Genomic DNA, 24,320 nt, shown 5'->3' with positions numbered 1-24,320 from the left:
GAGGCTGAGAAACAGGATTTCAAGAACTGTAAAAGAGTTAACATTTACAGAAAACAGCTACCACATGGAGAAAGATAATAAAAATGTGAAATGCACGGCATAATACAGGCATGTGAGAGTGAGGAAAATAGTGCCAGAGCCATAAAATAGAATTAATGATGTACAGTATATTTCAGTTTTATGTGCCTCCCTTCGTTGCTTCCATGTCAGCTATTTCTTTCTTTTAGGTAAAAAAAACAACACATTTAGAGGCTGCTTTAAACTCGCCGACTCCCTCCAAGGAAACGGAGCAAGAAGAAAATAGGGTAACAATTAAAGAAAAAGAAGCAAAGTTAGGTAAAATACACATTTTTGTCTTAACTAGAAGATGTAGTTATACAATCAACCAAAATGTTGAGTACTCTTTGAATCCAATTGAAACATTTATTTATTGCTAAGTTATACACAGTATGAAAAGGGGAACTGCAGCTGCAACCCATGAGCTCTTAATATGCAAGCTTTGTCAATTTCTTCCTGCACATTTACGCTTTAATACCTTTGCTTCTTTTGGTGTCAAAGCTGCAATGCGTCAACAACACTTGAGCTCAAACTCCTGAGGCGGCGAGCATCCCTGCTGCAGTGCCTTCAAGCAAGACAGCATAATGCATATCAGCTCCACGGGAGACGTTCGGTACCCGCACCTGCACTTTGACCTAACTTTGCAGAGACAAGAAAAAAATGTACTGTTGTTTATTGTGTGAATCAGACTTATGGGGAGGACATTAAATCAAGGCTGCCTGAAGACGCGGGTGAGTAGTCACCAGTCATTTGTGTGTAAACCAGCTGCTGTTCACTGCTTTGGGGATGGAGGGGGGTTTCTAAGCCACGTGGCTGCAATTGAAGGTGATTCAGGTCTCCAACAAGCATGTGCACAGCACATGTACAATACCAGTGGCTAAAGAAATATTTACACTGTGAAATTGGTTGACATACCTTTCAAACAGCTGAGCCCGCACTCAAATGGAGCTCCGCTTGGAGAGGCAGGATTGGCAGTTAGGCGTCGAGTGGCCAGAAAGAACACTGTTGTAACCAAAAGGAGTCGAGCTTGGTCCAATAACATACATGACTTCTCCTGAAACTTGTTATCATCCCTTCACTGCTGATGCTTCCCTGCGGAGCCAAAAACAATGCAGTGATGAAGCTGATCCAATGAAAATGAAGAAATTAAACAAAAGCTGAAGTGTGGAGTGGGCATAATGAGCAGGAAATAGGTTGATATTAGAAGACATCATTTAATATCCTCAATTATTTTCTGTAAATTGCAAACATTTCAATTTTCCACAGGTCTGTCTTCAAATTGGAGCACTGACACAGTGAGCTGCCAACAAATGGGATGACTGAACAAATCACCTGTCAGACACTAGCAGTGTGTCACAGCTGTGGCGAACAGCAGGCAAGTTTCATCAGGACTTATTGTGACACCTTCAAGTCAAATATTCCAGATCGAGCTTCTGAGGTCATACAAACTACAACAGAACATCATCAGACACACAGATGAAGCCGGTGACATGGTGAGGAGGAAGATTAGAAAGACATAGCTCTGGTAATTAGGCTGGGGTCGTGGGTCATGAACAGAACCAACCATTGTTCATTAGGCTTTTTGCACATGTTTGTAAAAGCTGAACTTTATCTGCTTTTACAATCATTTCTGGTAACAGTCCATTTTTGGTGGCTTGCATCGTGGTGGTATGAAGTGGGATTACCAGTGATTTGTAGGGACATGCTTTGTTACACAGGGCCACACATATTCTGTGGAAAGTAAACTTCATTCTGTAGGAAGTTTGTGAAAAATAAATAACAAAACACATCTCCTTTATACACATCATGCATTTATATAAAAATAAAAGACTGTTCTGCAGCAACCCATTATGAAAAAATGTAAACAAAGAAATAAATTAAGTTATACAAGTTAATCTAAATCGACAGAGTTCATTATGATTCGTACTGCATCTGTACACAGGTTCACATCACAGTGGCTACATATACAACGCACACAGGAGTATAAGTTCTGTATTATATTATAAGCTGATGTATAAACTAAAAGAAAACATAAGTTGAGATGCTCAATATTATACCTTACTGAATGATGACAGTGCCGGATTTCAGAAAAAAATAAATCACAAAAACACCCAAAATAAACATCTTTAATAACTGCTACTGTTCTTCTTTGAGAAGTCCACCGAATTTCAGACACACAGTAAAACCCTAACTGGGAGAGGCATCCCTGGATGACAGTGTCTTGAGCTTTGACCCTTTAGAAGCCTTGTGTTGAGCGCGTGATGCCACAACTCACTGCACCCTAAGACAGAGAGGAGGGAGCATCCGGTTTAACAAGGGGGTGGATGTATTTCGGGCTCGGCTCTTCGCTTTACTCCCCAACAAATCCTCACACAAAACATTTCTTCTTTCCAGCTTAATGCCTTCTGTTCCAAATCCCCAAATCTGCCCCATATTTTCTCGGTGCTACAGATGAGTTAAGAACACCATGAGATGCATTAAGGTGCATTTCATTAGAAAAACATGGCATCTACAAAAGAAACAAGGCACACTCCATTTGAGCTGTAGAAAGGTTCAGTGGGATGGTATTTGAAGGAAAAATTATGCAACCAGGCTTGTGTGCCACATGAATGAGTGCAATCATTTCCAAGTTCTTGGCTTGAAGCAACAAGCGTAATGGGACCAGACTGAGTGCAGACTGTGCAGAGAGAAAATAAAGACACACTCGCTCATGCTCGCTAAACATTTCCCTGCACCTATGCAGCCTTGTGTTCGCAAAACACACAGGAGAACACACACACACACACACACACACACACACACACACACACACACACACACACACACAGAGACAGACAGACAGACGGACAGACAGACAGGCACACATACACACAGTCTATGACTTTTCCTTTTTTCGTGCCCTGCTCCCATTACGCCGCTTTGTCTTGCAAACTTGTATGCAGTTTTACTCCAAACATGGCCTCCCACTGTGCTCTGACCCAGGCCAGCAGACCCTGGAGGAGCTCGCTGCTCTCCGAGCGCACACACCACGTCTTCTCCTGTTTCACAGTCTGCAGAAAACACATGAAAACACAACAAGTAGGAAAATCTAAGTAGTCCATCACAAGCGATCTTAACTTGGCAACACTGTGCAACAGGCTGCTGCAGAATGAGGAGAAGAAAGGCAGAAGTTTATTTTAGTCAATATTAAGCAGCTCTATGCTTAATTTCTCAATGCAGATGCAGTAGTTAACAATATACATCGAACACAATGTGACCGTGTTTCAGTGGAATTCTTTTTTGGAGTGATTAGTGAGGAAATCGTGTGCTTGTGTTTGTAGATCACGGTGAAAAGCTGAGTGTTCGACGGGAACGAAATCGCACACGTTGGTCAAATCAACCCCAAACACTCCTTGATGAATTCCGATTCTTACAGTTTTGGTTTTATTCAGGAGGTCACAGATGAGACAAGTGTATGATGAGATGACATCAGCGTCCCAAACTACTTTTGATTGAAAACAGACAATTGGAAATACGAACTAACAGATTTTGAATGCAACACTTGACTTAAAGAAGCTAAGTTACAGTGTTTCCAGTCATTTTTTGATACCTGTTTTGCTGCTTTATTACTATTATGCAGTTTATAATGGATAACAGAAGCCGAAATTAGACACTTGTTCATCTCTTTCTTAAATTTTCATGCAGGTTTTAAATCAGATGTGTCTCAGGGCATGAAATTCCTATGTTTCCCTGTGTCTTTTATAGTGAATCATTCCTTTATTCTGTGGTGTTTTTATCGGAAGCTACAGCAGTAGGAGCAGAAAAGATGCCTGTCTGGATCGAACCGAGGATGCTGCAGTGACCCTGGACAACCTCACTCCTTCTATTCTTGGTCTTTCTGTTAAAGTGGAAGAATGGGACTGTGAGTGGCAGCTGGACAATGTTGTGTCTATGTCGTGACATCCACATCTTTCTCCTGATGTTTCAGCTTCTTGTGTCAAACCTCTGATGACATCATACTGACCTCGTCGTAGAGCTTTATATCCATCCTGCACTGGTCTGAGGGCCACAGGAGAACTGAGCTCACACAGTTGATTGGCAGCGTTTCTAAAACCGTGAAGCTCCCGCTGCACGGCTCTTTGTTGTCATTCACCGTCAGGCTGTTTCTCCTCCACTGGTGATCCTCTTTGAGCAGGTAGAGGGTTTCCCGAGTCGCCAGAACCGTCAACGGAGTCCAAAAGTCCTCTGGAAGAAAAATAACATTTAAATACAGTATTTAAATTAGTAAAGATGCAGTTCTTTAGTTTCAACTGGACAGAAAACCTTTTAGTCAGGTCATCTTAACGAGTGACTGAAAGTATTTACAACTTCAGGGTTTTGAGCCAATAGATTAGTGAACTTTGCCTTCTTGGATTATGTCATTTTTATAAGCATAAAGCACTTTTAAAGAAGAGGTTTTAATCTCTGATCTTCTACTGCAGGCAACAGTTACGAGTCACTGACCTTTTAAAGCTTCACAAAGTACCTTTCATCTACAAAGTTAAGTGTCAGCATAACATTCAGGTCAGAAAGCTCCATCTTCAGAAGCACAAGTTGAGGCAGATCTTGACGTTCAAATTGCGGCACTTGAAATTCCACGAACATGCACAGCTGTGTGTAGCCTGCAGCCAGCTTGGCTTTAAATGTTCTGATGCAACACAGACAGGAGTGGCATCATGCAGCATTAGTGCACATGCATGCCAATACAGTCACTTGTCCCCCCGCTGAGTCAAAACAGGTTTCTGCCACATTTTACGGTACAGCCTGTTAAAATGGGTTTTTGACAGGCGCCTCACGTCGCCTGCTCTCCACAAATCACATCCTGTTTTCTATATTTTCCTTTTCCTGCCATAATCTGCTTTTATCTTGAAGGAAATAAAACTGTGGATTGTTTTCATCTGTAAATCTTCCGGGACTTACTTTCAATAATTCTGGAGTCGCAGATTTTGAATCAGGGCTTTTATTGTGATATTTCTTCTCAGTTTCTTCACTGCTGGCTGATAACAATGCTTATGATCAAGCTAACTCGTATCTTATAGCTTTGAGCAGATGCACAATTTTAAGTATCTGGCTTTAACTAACTTTGCATCTTCAGAAGTTATTATACGTAAAATGTTGTGTCTTCAAATCTTATATTGCTGGAGACAAGTGTTAAAAGATTGAGATAAAGAGATTCAGACAGATGAAAGTGTGAAGATTCCTCTCCTGATAACAGACAGGTATCTGGCAAAGTAAAGGAGGAAAAGAAACTTCCTTTTAAGAACCAAAAATCCTAAATCTAAAAAGTGGACTGCATAATTAAGTTCCTCAACACATGAATTTTTCACCTTGCAGGACAAAAGCCAGAATATAGAAGAACTGCAGCTGTCCATCCTCCACATCTGCCTGGATGTCTTCACACACTAGAGGCCTAACAGTTCACAGAAAATGAAGTGTTAGCATGACATGCATACACAAACACAACACCAAAGCTCCCTTTCACACCTCCACTGTCTGCTGTGTAGCTAAAAGCACAGGAAGGTAACAGAGTGTGGTGGTAGCTTGTGGCTGGCAGGTGCTGCAGCGTCGGATAAAAGCAGTTCACTCTCATGAGGTGAATTTTTCAGTAACTGTGAATCACAGGGGACAATTGACATAATAACAGCTGACAGGATTTGCATTGCACAAACACTGTAAGTGTGTTCAGAGACTGTGGTTAGCTGCCTCAGAACACATGAAGGGGCTGCCCTGATTTCTATTTATTTTTCAGATTACTGAGTTACTGTGGAGAGTGTTGCCTGAGCACAAATGAAAAATTGGGAGATTTGAGGCGTTATTATGTGTTGGTACCTGAATATACCAATCTTCAGACTAAAGGCTGGTCTAAGCATGTGTCACTTAGAATGCATTTGTGTCTAATTTAAAGGGAAATTGGTATTTATTTAACTTCTGCCAGGTTGTCCAAACTGCTTCACAGACATATACAGTCTGTCTGTTTAAGTGAAATGTTTGATTATTCACAGGATGGTTTTTTTTGCACATTTTGCAGGTTTATTGTACTTTTCTTCCATATAATTATAATTTTAATGATAAAAAGAAACATTCCTTTCAGTAAGAACTTAATAAAAAGCTATTATCTTCTGTGTCAGAGAGGAAAACATACAAATAAAGGTGCTGAAAAACTACTACTGGTGATAACAAACTACACAAGGGGACATGCATGTGTTAGGATTTGCAGCGCAACACATGTTACAAATTAAGATGTGGTTTACCAGCTAATTTAGTGGGGCCGTTTTACAAAACTAAGTCTAAAGAAAGCTGATTGTAATCAACTAAAGATGTGTCAGAAATGTGCAGTGTTAGAACTTCTGCAGCCGTGACTCCCTTTAACCTACACCGCCCAACCACATACAAATGTGCGCAACACTATTCAGACCACATCTTTCAGCAACGACACAAATAAAATCAAAGATATCTGCTGTTTTCTCACTGCATCCAAACAGGCTTTTCCAAAGCAGCATGTATCGTACCAGAGGTGGTGCTGAGGGGTGAGTCTGGTGGTAGAGATGGACTTCAGCTTGCTGTCCGATTTATGAGCCATCTCGCGTACAATTCCTGAAGAGAAAACAACAAAAGAAGCAGCAAAATCGGTTGAGTTTTGTGATCACACAAGGACTGTATGAACCGCCTGTGAAGATTAATAGGCCTCCAGGCTGAGCAAAAGGCAACTGGAAATGTCTTAGACCTCTGAAGGCATTTCTCAGCTCACTAAAAATTAATAACGAACTAAGTGCATGTGTATCCCAATGGATTACTGCCACTCGTGAATGTGCATTGTGATAAAAGAAAGTTTTTTTTTGTTTTGTTAATATTACTCTTATTTTTTCTGGTTCATATCGTTAAAAATTGCGTATTTGTGAGTTTTCTGTCAAATTGGGTTTTGGGAGTTATTTTTACCTATTTTCTTTTGCGATTTCAAGTACAAATCTTGATTAATCATAAAAATAATCAACAGATTAAAATGCTCATCGTCTTATTTCTTTGGTCCAGACTCATGTGGAAAGACATGCATCCTCTGTGAAGCATGTTAAGAAATATCTGACCCCCAAATATTCCAAAACCAAAGATTGACTGGAAGAGGGATGATTAAGATCCTCAAAACTCATTTGCAAACCAAAGATGCGCTTGATGACCGCTGGAAATTAATACATATTTCCGAGATGCTTTCTGAAAATGATTAATCACATCTGAGCAGCACTGTAGTTCACAGCGTGTTGAAACAGCTGGAGAAAGTGAGGCAGCTCTGTGCAACAGTTCAAACAGGAGAATCTCTCTGCTCACTTTCATGAGACATTTGGGATGAAGTTAAAGATTTGGTGGGCTGTGTACATTTATCAGAGAGTAAGTGCACGTGAAAATGACCTCAGTCTGACAGCAAAATGTATTTCTAAACCTGTAAAAGTCATAGGAAGGCGAGGGTATAGTAGCCTCAAAATGTCCCACCCAAACATCCACGGAAGGAAGTCTACACACAAAAGCCAAATTCAATCTGAGTCTTCTTCTGCTATTGTAACAGTAATAAGAAAGCCAAAAGGTCTCTGGTTGCAGGTGTAAGATTTCAGCGCCGTTGAAGCGGTGGGTGAGAAAAAGTCGGGGAACACAATCCGCTGGGTCACGCCAACAGTTCTGAATTGTAGCGTGTCATTGAGTGCGACAACAATACAGGGCAAAGAGGATATCTGCAGTCAAGTTTGAATAGATGGGACTTCCAAAAGATGTAAAGGGACACTGATGCTTTGCATCAGAATTCTTTCTCCTTTTTTAAATATCCTATTTAGTTGTTAAATCTTTGTTGAATCATTTAAATGTTGTGGATTCTGGAGTTTGTCAAATACTGTTGCTTTTGGATGAATAATGCTAAAACACCTGCCCTGTTATTTGTCATGGGTCTGATGTTTTTAAAAACTTTGCACCAAAAAATTAATGTCAGATTCATTTGTGTAATCTTTTCTTTTTAAATGTAAAAAAAGCCAGTGATGACTTTCAGTTTGTATCAAAAATATTCGGGACAAAAATAACACATGGTTCGATCTCGTTCACAAACAAATTGTGTTGGACTCGGGTCAAATTCTCCTGCAGTGCTGGCAGCGTGTACCACGTCTGAGGAGAAGCAGCCAGCGTCAGACCAACTACAAGATTAACTAACGTGTTTACAGTTTAGTGAGATGCCATCCAAGACTGCAATCACGAGTAAGCACAGGTGACAGGCCGAGCATGTGGAGAACCAAGTGTGCAACAAATGGACTCTCGTTGGTGCTCTGGTCTGTGTCAATATCTCAGCTTCCTCTTGTTTCAGGCCCAGACTCTCCGGCTGCTTCCAACACCAACACCAAAGCCCCTGATAATTTTCACATGAAATCAAAAACCACACCACTGTTTGATTTCTAAGACAACTGAGAAAGGAAATAGATAAAGATTCGATTTTCAAATTCCTCTTTGTTAATTCAGACAGCTATTATCCTCGCTGAGGGGATATCTCCATCAGTTTTACCAAATCTCCCCGAGTACAACAATGAAAACCAACAAATTCTTTTAAGTGAGAGAAAAAACCCTTTTTGCTGTAGCTTCCAGAGACCTCGTGTTATCTCTCACATTTCAATAAAGTTGGGTCAGACTTTGGTGGAGAAAGAAGCTCCAAGCTCCAGAAAACTGTCCCTGTTATAACCACATCCTCTCTGTCTCCTCCAGCCAGCGAGTCCATCGTCATTCCAGTTGTGGTTTCAAACTTCGTCCACATGACAGGAGCCAGCTTGGACGATAGACAGGCTTTGTTATGGTTTAGCTTTTCCGTGCAAAATATTACAACAGCTGTTTTGGAGTTAATTTGGTATTAGAAACAGAGCGTTTGGCATGATTGCAACTCTGTTATCTCTGACTTCAGGAGAGAAGGGAACACAAACATCAGATACTTGACGTGTCGGCAAAATCAGAAACATCAGATTTCATTCATGTTGCAGAGATGCACCTGGAAGGTTATTAAAAACATGTTGGTTTTTTTTTACTTGGTTTGCTCTGTTTTGGAGACACTGAAAGCAATCTGGAATCATTTTCAGCCAGAAGGACTACAAAGCAGTAAATGAGCTGTTTATGGATTTAGACAGAAAAAGTTCACAGCGGAGAAACTAACAGAAACAGGGAGAGAAGGAGAAGAAAAGTGTTGTAGACAGATCGAAATACATTTAAGACAGATCACATTTTTTTTTTTATCATTGCTTTAACTTGATGATTGTTTTTAATCTTTGCTGTTTTAACTCATAGTCTTTTCTTTTCTTTTAGTTTATGATTATTGTTATAATTATCTGTTTTTTTTGTACATGAACTGTGCTATATAAATCAAGTTTAATATTTTATTATAGCCTATAGTTTCAAGTGATGCTGGTCACTCAGAGGGTTAACATTGTGTGCCCTAATAGCCAGGCCTCTCCAGAAAAAGATTGTTTAACCTCAGCTAGACTTATCTCCGGTTAAATAAATGAAATAAAATGTGCATGTAAAAAGTATTCAAAACTTGAATTTATTTACAAAACTGCATTAAATGATAGAAGATCGTGTATGAAACACATCAGCAGGTGTAATTAGAGCTCATAGAAAGAAGGTGCAAGCAGACAGCAGCTGAAGACAGTTGTCTAATCAGCATTGTCTGAGTTTTGTTGGCGTCTGTTCAGTCTCATAATAAAATATATATTTTATTAAAATATATATATATAATCATAAATAAAAGAACTGAGCAGCAAAACTTTTCCATGCCAACATGTTTTCTCCAAATGTTGGGGGGGGGGGGGGGGGGGTGCTGCTGCTGCAAATTGTCAGATTAATTTTCCATATTTTTCCAGACATTCCAATGCAGAGAAGGAGCCCCCATCTAATAAAAGGTTTTCCTCTCAGCCCAGTCCTCCCTTGCAGACACGCTGGTCTGGGCAGGATGTGCTCAGTCTCTGTGAACCCAACACTGAGGGGGACGGGGCAGAAATCTGCATCACATAGCACACATATGGTATAGTACTAGTTAGTGAGGGGAGTAGGCTAGGTTTCTCAGTCTGTGGCAGAGTGCCTGGGAGAGGAACATGCTGTTCCAGTGCCTGCCTCGTGGACTCAACACAACTCTGCAGCTTTTTAAAATGAGTACAAGGTTTATTGTGCAGCATCTTCCCTCAAAATGCCCTGAAGAAAGAGCTGAACCATTGTTACAAAGTACACAGAGAGTAGGGGCAGCGAGTTCTCTCTCTGTCCTCCACACATCAAACAGAAAACATTTTCCACTTTGAATTTGGTAGTGTTTCCTTTTACCTGTCAGACGGCCAAAAAGACCTCTGCAGCGTACGCTGTCTCTCACGAGTAGCGTGTAGGCCACCCCGTCATCGCCAAACTCCATGTGGATGCTCTGAGACCCCAGCCCCACCTCCAGGTAGCTCAGCTCCAGGATTGGGTAGCTGTCCTTCTTCTGCAGCCAATCAGTGAGCTGGCCTCTGCTGGGTGGAAAAATGTCACATTGAGGTGAATTATATGATCTGACGATTGGAGATGTGACATTTTAAAATGTGTCTGTTAAAGTTTAGTGAGCATAAATCATGGTAATACCTCATTTTTCAGGGATTAAGTTAGAAATATTAGTTTGGTTTCTTGCACAGTGCAAAAAAGGACTCTTTGTAAGAGCATCACAGCGAGGGCTCATGTGACAGCAGCAGTGTCAGCACTGTAAACACAACATGTCTGTCACTGAGTGAGTGACTGATCGAACGCTGCAACTTCCTGAGCGCAAATAAAACTCATTGCATCTGTGATTTTATTCTTTCTTCCATTACCCAGAGTTCATGACCACAGGTGGGAGTCAGGACAAAGACCGAACTTGTAAATAGATTCATTGCAGCCCGGTATAGCGGTCGCATTACTGCTGCGTTTAGTCCCGGCCTGATGAAATGAAAAGCCCTCTAGTGTTTCATGAATGGTTCATGAATGGTTTTGACCTCGTCTTACTTTCATTTTTGCTGGAGAGAAAAGAGACAAAGAGGCTACAGCTTGCAGGAGGAGAAAAGACTGTCAGACACTTGAGGTCAATGTGTTTTCAAGATGTGACCCAGAAACCTGTGCAGGTTATGCAACGTTATCTACATCCTAAACAGGCCGGTCAGTTTTCACCAACATTAAAACTTGTAATTGTTACCTGCAATGTGGCGCCCTCTTTTGAGTCACTGTCCCCATCAGAGTTGTTGGAAGTTGGAATGTGTTGTGTCAACATATTGATCTAGTTTTATACTCTTTGGTAAAAAATATTTTTAAGAACAGTACTTAAACTTAATTTATTTGACCGTTTTTCTGTTTCCGTTTCATATTTAGTTTTGTGACACATTTCCACATGATCCTGGTGTCACCTGGAAGTTGCATGACTAATCATCCATATATGAATCAAAGATTGAACATGTTGTATATTGTAGGGATCAAAAAGACCACAATAAAACCCAAACTATCTGGGGATTTTGGGCAAAATAAATGACTAAAATGGATTTCAATTTTTTTTTTTAAATATATTTTGTATTATTTTTGTTTAAAACTATGATAACAATTTATTGCATATTGTTTTCCTTTACATCAGAAGTAACATAAGGCAACACAATTATACTGTAAACAATATACGGTATGGAAACTAAACAAATATGCATCATAATATAATAATTTGTGCATGCTTGCACTTAAATATTAGAGAAAAAAATAGCTCAGTATGATCCTGACCAGGTACTTTCTGTGTCCCTAAAAAGTTGCTGTACTTACTGCACATCTGATGTTATTTCCAGGAAATAGATCTGCTGGTTTGACACAACCAACAGCGAGGGGACTTCCTCTGACTCCCCAAATTTGACAGCCGACATCTGAAGGTCCAGAGAAAAAAGAGAACATGACACAACAAGACTGATTTTAAAAGAGCTGCTCTCACAGATGACTACCATCTTTTATAGCATCATAATGACATCATGATTAACAACTGTTTTCTCAGATAAAACCAGTTTTCAGAAGTTCTTTGGAGGTTTAGAAACAACCCTGTCGACCGACGTGGTGCTTCATTTCCTCTAGAATCACAATAAAAAGTAAAAAGGCTGAGTGAAAAATGGAGCAGCCCCTGTCAGTGGGTAAATAAACATGACTAAGATGAATGGAGCGGACCTCCTGCTTCCAGCTGGGGTTTGTTCGGGGTTTGTTTGGTCCTGTTCCGCTCTTTGCTCTTCGTCCAGGTGTCTCGCAGGGAAAAGCAACAGCCTGCTAATTTGAAGAGCCTCCCGGATGCATTGCATATTAAAGAGGTCTCAGAGAGCGTTCAGTGACAACAGAGGAGCACAAATTTGTGAAAGGAGCTGCAACAGAAGAGGAGCGGAGCTCCCCGGAGATTTACTGACAGTGTTCATCTGAGCTGACTGAGATGAAACCACAGATGAAGTGTAGTAGGTCTTAAAGTTGTCACCACGCATTAAGCTGGAATCGTTCGGCCATCAGGGAGACACGTTTAAGGTCTTTTTGAAACCGCAATCACAAAAGAAACAATAACACCAACATAAAAACATTGAACTGGCAAATCTGAGCGATCAGTCACAGGCCGCCATCACTGGCAAACGTCTGCTTGAACAGAGGGTCTGGAAATCATTTTTTTTTTTTTCCTGCCTTCATATTAACTCCAGTACAGACTTAAAGACCCCGAAAACATATTTTCTCAATCTCTTTCTTACTGTGAATCACACGAACGCATTATTTTCTCTCAAAATTTCAAATATGTTTGGTTATTTCACAGCCATGAATATTTAATGCTATTGAGAACTACTTATTTGCCTTCGTCTTACAAACCTTGAGGAAAGAGTGAAGCTCCTCCTCCTCCTCTTCGAAGACCTCTACATCGAGGAAGAGCTTCAGCCGATGGTCCACGGCCTCGAAGTCCTCAGAGAGCAGGTCCAAGTCTTCTACGAACACATCAAGAGCTGATCAAAACGGAGAGTTTAACACATTAACCATCCAAAAATGAAATTTAACAGCAGTTACCTCTTGAATTTGGGCTGGAATACTCCAAATAAATACATTGCTTTGGGCCACTTTATTTGTTCACTCAAATTATATATTGTATTAATAGTTAAGCCTTGGTTTCCTGGCAGCAGTGGGAGGACTTGCATATTTCTTGGCTTTTATGAAACCGTAGCCAGATTTTACTGCGGCATAGCGCTGCATTAGCCAACAGCCCTCAAGAAAGAAGGCATTTAAGAGCAATAAATCCACCAAAGACCAGCAATAGCAGTTATTTGAACACTGATGAATGGTTGCGGCTAATCAAAAATGACAGGGCACGGCCCCGCAGAGGCCAAAACAAACTCCAAGGCTTTGATTTGAAGAGAGTGCAAACATAGACCAGATTCAAACAAGGCTTTTAAAAAATGTCTTTCTAAAAGGTGTACACACACACACACACACACACACACACACACGCAAAGCCACAGGTTGATGGGCCTTCAGAGACAAAGCACCTTCAGAAAGAGGAATATTAAGATTCTGCTCCACAACAATGGGTGCAGTGTGTCACTAAAAAAACGACAGCCAGGGTTTGAGGATGAGTCGTCTCCACTGTGAGAGTGCGGTGTAGAAGGGACAGATTACATGGTATCGGCTCTGTCACTACAGCGCTGCACAAAAAAAGATAGAGAAAGCTGTTATTACGACTCGGCTCTCCTTCTCGTCGGCTTTCATTCCTCTCCCATCACTTCCAGTAATGACTCCAATCTGTCTTGCTGCACATTTACCATGTGGTTCATCTAAAAATGGCAGACAGATGTGGAGGGAAAACAGATGCTGTCACATAGATACAGAGAGCCTCGGAGGATTTCCGCGCCACAAAATATCCACAAGATCCAAACACTTCCCATCTCTACTCACTTTCAATTAAGACTTTAATCTGTCTTTGGGAGCAGCGAGAAGGCTGACGTAAACAGTTTACACCACACGCCACAGCTGATGTGTTTTACAATGACCGTATGAACAGCAGAATTTGAATTTAAAGTAATAAAACACCACTTATATTTTACTGCTGTTTGGGCTCTCCTCCAAGACACAGTCCTGCCAACATCACAGTACTATTTTGGATGTAAAAAGAGTATAGCTGACACATCATCAAAACCGTTAACTGTTTCAGTCGTCGGCTTGTCGGTTCAAACTTAAAAAGCAGCACGGAAGTTGGTTAGTTTGTTTCCTCGCAGAAAAGGAAGATGTTTGTTTTGCTTCTACACCTTTAATTCATCATTAAAAGAGCACAGGAACACAGACGGTGCTAAACCCCTAGTGAAACCACTCTTCTTGAATATGAACCCATCACTTCCATGACCGTTGGCCCCCACGTCCACCTGTGGGATGCGATAACAGGCATAACATGCAGCCGCGACAACAGTGGAGTCGCTGCCGGACTTGCTTTCCATTGATGGTGTCCAAACTGTGGCCACTGTGCTTGGGACGGGAGGGCTACAAACTCCATCTCTCCTCTACGTAGCAGACCGATGCATACCGGCTTACATTATAGTGTGAATGGAGCCTTGTGTGTGTCCACTGTGTGATTGAAGTCTGCATCGGTCATACATGGACGAAGAAGACCTAATGACAGAGGGAAATCTCACCATGTGGCGTGGATCGCCCTGCACGCTGGACTTGGACTTGAGGTGGCGTAGCACTGATAGTGGTGTAGCGGTAGCTCCCCGCTAGCTCCTCTTTACTTTGGCTGTCAGTGTTGTAGTAGATGCTGCTGGTGTCACCTGGAGCGTCTCCCGTGAAGAAGGAGCTCTCCTGGGCGGTGACGAATGCAGGATCTTCTACAGTGGTAGCACTTTCCGGGATGGAACTGCTGCTGTTATTGCCATCTGTGTAATCATCCTGTTGCGATGCAGAGAGAACATGGGAATGATTAAGAGTCTGTTTGAACAATTATGAAAATAAATTACACCACAAGGGAAAACAAACAGAAAAAGAATGATTTAAGTGATCAGAAAGACCTTGTCGACACTCCGAGTGCTCTGGGTTACATCGAGATGACCGTGCTCGCTGTCAGGCCGTGATGAGCGATAGTTGGGTGTACTGCTGTAGGGAGTTGGTTGGCCAACAACCTGAACCACATGGTCACAGCCACATTCTGGACAAATATGACTTTTTTCTGACAAACAAAACACAAAAAAGATGGTTACAGGTCTATGTTTACTGGAGATTTTGAAGAACGTTTGATGATTGTGACAACCAAATAACCTGCATGCATTCATTTAGTAAGAGGAAGAATTTGGTCGTATCTGCAGGACATGTATTTCTCTAACCAACAGGCAAACAAACATCTCGGTTGAGACACGTGCGAGTGAAAAAGGAACTCACTAAACACACAAGCAAAGGAGCGCGGTTCCAAAAAAAATCCCCAAAACATCTGTCGGACAAAGCCTGTGCACTGTTTGTGCGTGCCCGAGCAGGTCTTAATGTCAGGTTTCACTGGATTGCAGGGAGGCGGCTGCCGGAACAAAGGGTATTATCTGTCTCCTGCTGATTATAGGAGGTGGGAACTCAGTGGCACGGGCAGCTCGGCAATAAAAGAGAGGAGATAACTCCTGGGATGCTTCACCCGAGCCCATCTGAGAGCAAAGTTTTGTTTTGTGAAGCAGTGCCGGCCTGTGCAGGCTGCCACTGGGAGCCTGATAGGCGAAGAGTAGCAGTGAAGTGTTTTGCCGTCAAATGAACTCGCCGCTTTCAGTGTGACCTTGTCTTCTGTCTTATCTGCAGTTTTTTTTAACCACAAAGTCCACTGACACCGATCACAAAGAGTGTAAAAGCTAAGTGCATCTCATGCTTAGTTTTAAGGAGTCGAAAGTATGTGGAACTGTGCATGACTCATCTGAGACTGTGTGACTCAGATTGAAGTATGAATCAGTCAAGGCTGTGGTGTGTGTGTGTGTGTATGTGCGTGTGCGTGTGCGTGTGTGTGTGTGGGCATCTTTGACATCTGGAGATGACAGATTCAGATACAAACTAAAACCAAATTTCACTTTTCTTGGGACTGTTGTACTTAAAGTAAATTTGTTTTAACAGTCAAATGCCATTTCTTGTTTTTTTCCCACAATTTTGTTATTTTTCAAAATACTTTCGAACATCTGGCCTTTGAAAACAGATCAAAAGTATTTGGCAATTACTTCCTTCACATTTTCTTGATACTCAGCTCTAACCTATTCATACATTTTCTGTTTGTTGCCTTTTTCTCTTTTTTGTGTCTTTACCATTTTGCCAAGATCTACAGGTATAAATTAATTGACAATTTACAGGTTTTTTTTCTGATCAATAGCCTGCCAAAAAAATGCTTTCAATATGAAACAGAAAAATACTGTGGTTAAATGACAGGTGTTCGGTACATCAAGTACAGCACAGGCCTCATCTTGCCTCTATTTGCGAAGCGTTTCTTGAAAGCCAATTTCTCTTTCATTGCTCTCACCTTTGCCATCACCATCCCAATCTGCCTCTGTCGGCTCCTCCCCGTCCTGCTCCCTCACTCCCTCTGGTAGCATCACAGCTCCTCTCCTCCTCACTCTTCCTCCCACCTCCTCCTCATCAGCCTCTCCCTGAAGCGTGAACTCCGACTTGCAGCGAAGGCACTGCAGACGAACACACCTGGGCGACAGCTTGGAGTCGCGGCATTGGTTTTCCTCCGCCACATGAGACAGTATATCAGTCAGAGCCTAGTCAGCAAAAAGTCAGATTTTCACATTTAAAACATAGGTTTTCACTGTTTGCTTCCTCATTTCCCTACTGATGTTATTTATTCAAATCGGTTTTTTTAAGTTCTATCGGGCAACTACTCAAGTGCAAACTAGAAACTGGAGGAGTTGCATGAAGCTTCTCAGTGGAGCTCAAGAGTATAACAAACAGTTCAGAGAGTCTGAGTGGAGGGCAGCCTGGGAGCATGAACAGACTCGTAGAGTATGCGAACAGAGCCGGGGTGATCCATGTGGGCGAAAATCTTCAGTCTTTGCGATTGTGTGCCATCTTGCAGGATAAATTCCAAACACTCCTCTGCTAACAGGACTCCAAAGTGTGTGTGTGTGTGTGTGTGGGTGTGTTTGTATTATCTAACCTGCAGTGCCTGCTGCGGGTCATCATCGAGCAAGACGTAGCGTCTCCTCCTTTTTTCCTTGTTGATGTAGTCAAAGTGAAGCTCCACAGCTGGAAACAGCTTCTCTGCATCCTGAAAGAGAGTCATAGTCTCTCATCGAGTCCTTAATGGAGTATATTATACATAATAGCGATTCCCTATACCTCCATCTCTTTCTCCTCTTACCCCACAGTCCCATGCAGCCTCTGTCGTCTCCACCCGGGCGAGACTGTCCAGCTCCAGACGGCATCTCTCCCGGCCGCTCTGCATGTCCACCTCCAGCACAAGGCCCTGTTTGATGCGCAAGAACACCTCCCGTCCACTCTTCCTCTCCTCCTGATCTACACTGTTTTGCTTCTCTTTGTCAGAAAGGACACCGACAAGCAGCGGGTGACACAGGTCCACTGACAAGACAAAAAGGGGAGATCAGAATTGAAGAATTCAGTTCGAGATGTGTTTAATGATAAAAAGTGAAACTTTAACTGCCCTACCTCCAAGGTCCTTCTCCTCTTCTGGATTGGTGTCTCCACTCATAGCTCTCACGGACCTCTGGGACTCCAGGCTCGGCCGAGGTAAGCTTACGGCTCCCTTGCTCGCCGCTTGGCCGTCCACCACGCTGTCCTCCAACGTGGAGTCTGTCTGTTGAGTGATCTGACCGGGCCACTGCAGGGTGAAGTCTGTGTCCAGGTCTGCATCTATGTCAGCTGTCTCCACCTTCTGTTCTGAGGAGAGAAGGGGCGGAGGGAGGACGCCCGGGACTTCCAGGCGAGGCGACGGAGACGGCGGCTGCCCAAAAGTGGTGGGTGGACATGGGGTGGTGATGTCGAGGCCGTTGGAGATGGTTTGATGAGGAGCTGGCTGGTTTGTACCGACAGTGGTGGGGATGTTTGAATCTGACGGTCCATCTAGGTGGTGTTGGTATCTGAGCCAGTCTTCCCCCAGCTGATCCCTGAAGCTGGACATGCGCTCGATCTCCTGCTGGTGGGGAAGGACGATGTCTGGTGGTGAAATGATAAGTTTAGAAAAAAAAAATTCTTATTTTAAAAGAGACAAATAATACACTCATTTAAAATCCCATTTGTGCTTTGCTAACAAACCCTGTGTGGAGGATATGGTCCTGGGCTCGTAATCAGTGTCACTGGGCTCGGATATGCTGGCCCTCCGCACTCTCACTTTATTCTGAAAGACAACATAGATGTGCAATTTTGTCTTTGTCATCCACAGCCGCCTGCAATGACTTATTAGTACATGTTATTTCAAGAAGCTATAAAAAGGCTTTAGTTTCCACTGAACATCAAAGAAAAGAAAATATTGACACATAGGTGCATTACTCCTACCCTTGATTTCTTCTTGCGTAAGCGCGAGACGCCCACTTCTCCGACAGACATGCTGTCACTCAGCTCCCCTGCTCCACTGGATACTTCCTGGTTACTTCGTCCTGGTGGCATGGCAACCGGAGGTAAAGTCTGAGCGTGGACGATCAGCTGACCTGATTTTGGCAGAACCTGCAGAGAAGAGTGCTCTTTTATTAAACAGAAAAACTTGCTTTTTATACCTGTGCTTCTGATTTGCATGTTTCAGTTGGTGTCAAACAATGTGGTCCTATTTGATCTTTTGCTGTTGCATGTGACTTTGTGACATCTGTCCAGAGACTACAGAATAAATGGCCTCTTTGGTAAATCTGGCACATTTATAGCAATGTTTATTCATATGCAACAGTATTATCACCGTGATGTCCTTCTGCAAAATACCCTACATATACAGTATTTATAAATGTAGATTATATCTTACAAAAATCTATCTAAACGCTACATAGTCATATAATTTACCATCACATGTGTTTACAAGTTGTTGTGAAGGAATGTGTGCATTAGTATCAATTGACAAACGAGCAAGATTGTCACGTGATTGACGAAGAGACTCACTGATAACTCGGACGAGGACAACGGGGTACCATCAAGTCTGAGCTGGAAAGAAACAGAAAAGAAGCACTTGTGGGAAAAACATTTTGAACCCGATATGACAGAAGACCCTGAGCCAGCGGGAGTCGGCCTTCTTTTGCAGGAACACCTTGGAGTTCCCACATGGTAGAGAGGAGCCTGTTTTGGAGCTGTTTTATATGTGTGGAGAGGCTGCACTTTCAGATAAATCTTATATTCTATTTCTCTACTTCTATCTTCGGCTGCAGTAACTCGTATTATTGGAACAGTGCCGCTGCTTTGATAAGACAAATATCCACGCAGGACTCTTTTATTTTTTTGAATTTTAATGATTCAACAAGCAAGCAAGTTAAAAATGATAAATGAGGATATAATTATAACTCACTCTGAGTTTGGCAGCTTTTGGGGAGAGATGTCGGACGGTGCAGGTGCGGTGGGTCTTCTGGAAGTACAGCGGGTTTCCCTCCAGATTCAGCTGCGAGAAGATGTTATATTTTACACATAAATATTTAGTGTCTACTAAATACAGGGTTTTCGATGTGTGTGTGTTTGTGTGTCCTCACTGTGTTGAGGCAGTGCAGCAAGGAGAGAGGGGCCAGCTGGGAATGCTCCAACAGGAGGTTGTAGGCCAGGTCTAAGTGCTGGAGCGAAGACAACTGCTCCACACCTGTTTAATGAGAGAGGCCAGCGATGCAGGAAAAAAGACAGAAGATCAAAAGTACCGAATTAAAAGCAAACCTGCTGCTCAAATGTCTAATTTGATTCTCATGCTATTCTCCGTTCTCATCCCAATAGACTTAATAAACAGTTTGGTGTAAAGTTATCTGATGTAAACATTATCCAAAGCTAACAGAAACAGTGGGAGATGGGGATCGCTGTAAGAAAAAGTCCACTGGTTTAGTTCTTAAGTTTGTGTATCTGAATGCCAATAAGCTTCTTGTGTTTTCATTTTTAAATTTTTTTATTGGCTCGCTCCATCAGCTGTGTGATTTTATTGGCTGCCTACATTTTCTCGTCTGACTCGAGACTGTTTGTCTGTGTTTTAAGAACAAGACGAGAAGCTCTACGGCTGATATCAGTCTACTTTACCATTTATGGTTTCCAGTTCGTTGTTCCTGAGGATGAGGATGACGAGCTTGGCACTGGCATTTGGACCTAGCGTTGGCGCCCTCTGCAGGGAGTTGTAGCCCAGGTTCAAGTGCTCCAGCTCACTCAAGGGCTGAAACAAAGCACAACAATCAAATGACAAAAGCAGGTAAATAAGTTTAATTCTAAATTTAAAAAAACGGCAGTATCTATCCTACCTTCAGAAATTCAGCACACTCCTGAATCTTGTTATGGCTTAGATCCAAAGACTTCAGGACGTTCAGTAAACTCTAGGAAAGAAACAGAAGAGTCGGTTTTAAGTCAGATGAAGGTAACATCTGCTAGTAAACGAGCAATGATGCACCGGGCTGTTTGTTTGTCTCACTAGTGACTGGTCGAGGCAAACGAGGGAGTTGTAGCTGAAGTTAAGGGTGTGAAGCTCCAGCCAAGGCAGCGCAGAGCTCAGGTCACCACCACACAGAGACAGCAGCTCCTAAAAAACATGCACACAAATTACTAAGCCTTTATATTCTCTCTTATAGTCAGACATAAACTCACAAGCAGTCACTGACAACAGGTTGAGAGCACCTCCAGGGAGCTGACGCTCTTTGAGCAGGTAAAAACTTCCAACTGGGAGTAAACTCCTCGGAGTCCCTCCAGACAGTGTGGAGGGATTTTTTTCAGCTGGTGACAAACAAAGACAAATAGGAAGACTAATATGAGAAAAGGGCTTCAGAGGAAATAAGGAGAAAACAACAAGAAATTACTGTCGAAAGTGTTCTGATGCTACCTCCAAACATTTCAGAGACTTGAAAGGGAAGATTTTCACCACAGACTGGAGTCTCGCTCCTGGCGGGTTGATGAGCTGCATGTAAATATGAATAAACACAAGGGGTCAGAAATCAAATGTCACCACTAGTCACACCTCAAAACACACTTCCATTGGAGGTCAAATATATACATTTCTCTTTGCTGTAAAAGCACAAAAGTCTCACACAACTGACATAAAACAGTGTCAAGACAACCACATGTGCTCCTATTTTGAGGATCTCCGCTCCATGTAATAGGACAAGTATCCACTTGGGTGGCCGGCTGACCCAACACTCTCACCCACCTTGAGAGAAATGGTCTTCTGCAAGACGTCAAACAGGAACTGCAGCTGCAGCAGGGAAGCGGTGTCGGCAGGGTGGGAGGGCAGCGCGAGGAACCCGTGCTGCTGACTCCTGGACAGTAAGTACTGTTCAAACAGCCGGGTGAGCTGCTGCAAGGTGGCAGCCGGCAAGGTCAGCGTGCTGCTGCCGTCCAGCACCACGTCACCTGGAGGGCAGACGGTACCGCTCGTTTATTTAAGCAGCACATCTTCATCCGCAAAGAATCATTACAAGAAATTACAAGATCACACTAAGCATTGTCTAATGCACATCTGGTGAACAGAGTTTTCCAAATACAATTTGACAGAATCAGCTTTTTGCCCAGTTTACAACATTTGTTGTCGAGGTGATCAAATGTAACAGGCGTTAACTTACTTTATTGAGGTAATTACAATCGATAACTTACTTTATTATATTTTTAACTGAGTAAAAAGTCATCTCTAACCTCCTACATTTCAAAAGTAAGCTTCCCAACACGGATTGTGAGAATTACAAATGAACTCTTTCCAGTCACAGGATTTCATATACTCAAAAAAAAAACGTGGTTGGTCACAAAGCACCCACACAAAGCACCCATTCCTGAATTAATCCTCTTCTGCCATCCAAACGGATTGTGCATGAAGCACTTAAATGTTGACATTGAGTGATTGTTTGTTTACCATTATTTCGGAGGAGTGAGGCCAAACCGTGCACAAGGGAGGATACGGCCATCCTGTGAACATGACAAGCAAGTCACAAAGTCAAAACGACATTTCACAGGAATAAAAAAAGATAGTGTTGCCGCTTTAGTGTAATTTCTGCTTGCAAAACTGTGCACTTAAAACTACTGCAGCTGACGTTAGCTCGGCTCACGTAAAGCACCTCACTAATTTCCCGTCAGTTCAGCCGGACAACATACCTGTGCAGTGACAGCAGACAAACACACAGCTGGCATCAAGGTCTTACTTCGACAGGGGAGTATTAAAGAACGATCATTTCTTTACGCGAAGTATGAGATATTCGTTGTTGGTTTCATAGCGCAGTGCAAGGTGGTGTTGACATCCGTCACATGACGATGAGTTGCCCAAAGCCGCTACGGTGGCCCGGATATACCAAAAAGGCACACAAATATAAGTCGCAATTTCTTTCCTCTCCGTTTTGAATCGAAAACAAACAAATTCATTTATAGATGTATGTTGTTCCCTGTAATTTTATGTGAAATTTAAACGTTTGCTTTTCCACAAAATCTCACTGACTGCTTTTCTGTGCTGCTGCTGGTGGCCGCTGGGTGGCGCACTCTAGCAAGGAGCCCAAACTCCTTATGAATGCCAGTGAAAACGTCAAATTAACCTCTCCCTGCAACCAGGAAGGATAATTAATCCATCCAAGCATTCATATGATATAAAACAAGCAGCTGTACCATGCATTTCTATATGATTTTACTGTGTTTCCAGTTGAAAGCAAATTAACCTGTTATTTCAAGATCTTCCACATGTGGGCCCTGAAGGTCAAACACTTTTGTCTAGCTTTAAAAACCCTTGAATTCTTTACAGACTTTGTGGTATCTGAGGTTTTAATAAATGCCAGCTGTCATATTAATCAACCTGAGACTTGCACCACATCCAACCATATTCAAAAAAAAAAAACTCGGTGGTTGGCCAAGGATTTATGATTGCATTGCATGGCTGCAAAAGGTGTGTTGAGGTCTGAATAAAGCAGATTAAAACAAGTCTGATTTTGATTTATGCTGCACTACCACAAACACAAACAAAATGGTTGATTTTATTTTTAAATTCATGTTGTTAAAACGGTTTAACTTCCACTGAAAGAGAATCTTTAGAAGATAGCAGACAAGATACATCTACTGAATATCAATCCTAAAATGGTGGAGAGTTTAACTTTGGTACAGGAAAGACAATAATGTTGGTATACTATACAGGTTACGAGTTTTAACTTCTGGACTCCAAAACTGCAGAGCAATGCATTATCCCAACACATGAGGAGAGCAGTTTTCCGCAGGCCTTTATTTTGTTTTATTGGGGAATACGTAACCTTGTGGCTTCATAACAGATACTTCACAATGATTCGAATGAGCAAATAAAGCAAGAACTTTCCTAATTTGCACATGCATCACTTGTTGCTAGGCAGCAAACAAACATAGTCACACTTGGGCACACACACACACACACACACACACACACACACACACACACACACACACACACACACACACACACACACACATTAAAAGAAAAACGCACACATAAGCATTTTTCCATTTGGGACTTGTGAAGCGAACATTTCCATGTAAGGATTTATGTACTGTAATTTGGTAAACATTTCCATTCAGAGATGCTGCACAAAGCACTTTGACTCTCATGCATAGTTGGTTAAGTGTACATGCATGAAAACTAGTTTTGACAGCTAGTTACAAAATGAAGTCATAATCCAGCTGTGTATCTGCTCTAAGTGTGACCTGTGTGACTTATTCTGGCCCACTAATCCGATAATATATTACTTTTCCAGTCCCCCGACTCATTGGCTGCATTTATCCAATCAGCAGCCCAAGCAAAGGTAATCATAATTAAGTGTAATCAAAGCCAAGCACTAAACAGTGCACTCATTCATTGTCAAGTCTTTGGGGACCTGCTGCGGTTGATAAGAAGTCATTAAAGCCAAAATCTACACAACCAATACTACACTTTGTTTTGGTATCTATGAGGAATATGGATTTGGAATGTAGAGACAGTTGTTAAGATAAAGTGCACTTTCTTTCAGACTTTTAAAAGGGCTGCTGCCATCGTTGCAGCCATCTTTCAGCGGGCCTGCTGTGAACGTTTACAGCTAAAAATTAGGACAAAATGCAGCACAACACACATAAACTTCTCCTTGTTAGTGGTTAGTGGTTGTCTCCGCTGG

General features: G+C 42.1%; 1 protein-coding gene across 6 annotated transcripts; it reads right to left on the bottom strand.

Annotated features, from left to right (window-relative positions):
* Nucleotides 1–1,850: 1,850 nt before the first annotated feature.
* On the bottom strand, nucleotides 1,851–22,459 carry stk11ip (serine/threonine kinase 11 interacting protein). 6 transcript variants are annotated; one of them, XM_069164036.1, is made up of 26 exons: nucleotides 22,321–22,459; nucleotides 22,082–22,134; nucleotides 21,386–21,588; nucleotides 21,062–21,136; nucleotides 20,860–20,955; nucleotides 20,657–20,764; nucleotides 20,490–20,561; nucleotides 20,275–20,404; nucleotides 19,749–19,852; nucleotides 19,571–19,660; nucleotides 19,171–19,212; nucleotides 18,583–18,750; nucleotides 18,343–18,424; nucleotides 17,737–18,243; nucleotides 17,432–17,649; nucleotides 17,228–17,338; nucleotides 16,589–16,832; nucleotides 15,120–15,277; nucleotides 14,748–15,000; nucleotides 12,943–13,073; nucleotides 11,881–11,978; nucleotides 10,402–10,583; nucleotides 6,585–6,669; nucleotides 5,403–5,485; nucleotides 4,061–4,281; nucleotides 1,851–3,107 (listed from the first exon to the last, which is right to left on the bottom strand). In XM_069164036.1, the coding sequence occupies exons 2-26, from the start codon at nucleotides 22,131–22,133 to the stop codon at nucleotides 2,967–2,969; spliced, it is 3,654 nt and encodes a 1,217-aa protein (XP_069020137.1). In that variant the 5' UTR covers nucleotide 22,134; nucleotides 22,321–22,459; the 3' UTR covers nucleotides 1,851–2,966. The 6 variants fall into 6 exon arrangements, with proteins under 6 accessions (XP_069020137.1, XP_069020138.1, XP_069020139.1 ...); XM_069164037.1 differs by having other exon boundaries at nucleotides 10,402–10,580; XM_069164038.1 differs by having other exon boundaries at nucleotides 12,943–13,055.
* Nucleotides 22,460–24,320: the final 1,861 nt, after the last annotated feature.

This window comes from Embiotoca jacksoni, unplaced genomic scaffold, assembly GCF_022577435.1.
Source record: "Embiotoca jacksoni isolate LCO1_2020_lvr unplaced genomic scaffold, fEmbJac1.0.p SCAF_30, whole genome shotgun sequence".
Lineage (NCBI taxonomy): Eukaryota > Metazoa > Chordata > Actinopteri > Embiotocidae > Embiotoca > Embiotoca jacksoni.
Note: the sequence above shows the minus strand (reverse complement) of the source record. Positions and strands in the feature narration are given on the sequence as shown.

Excerpts from the sequence above, each read along its gene's own strand:
- stk11ip (XM_069164036.1), bottom strand. The coding sequence starts at position 22,133 with ATGGCCGTATCCTCCCTTGTGCACGGTTTGGCCTCACTCCTCCGAAAT. Across the intron at positions 4,282-5,402 it reads TCTGGCTTTTGTCCTGCAAG|AGGACTTTTGGACTCCGTTG; the intron begins GTGAAAAATTCA and ends TTTTTCTTCCAG. Across the intron at positions 3,108-4,060 it reads ATATAAAGCTCTACGACGAG|ACTGTGAAACAGGAGAAGAC; the intron begins GTCAGTATGATG and ends TGTTTTCTGCAG.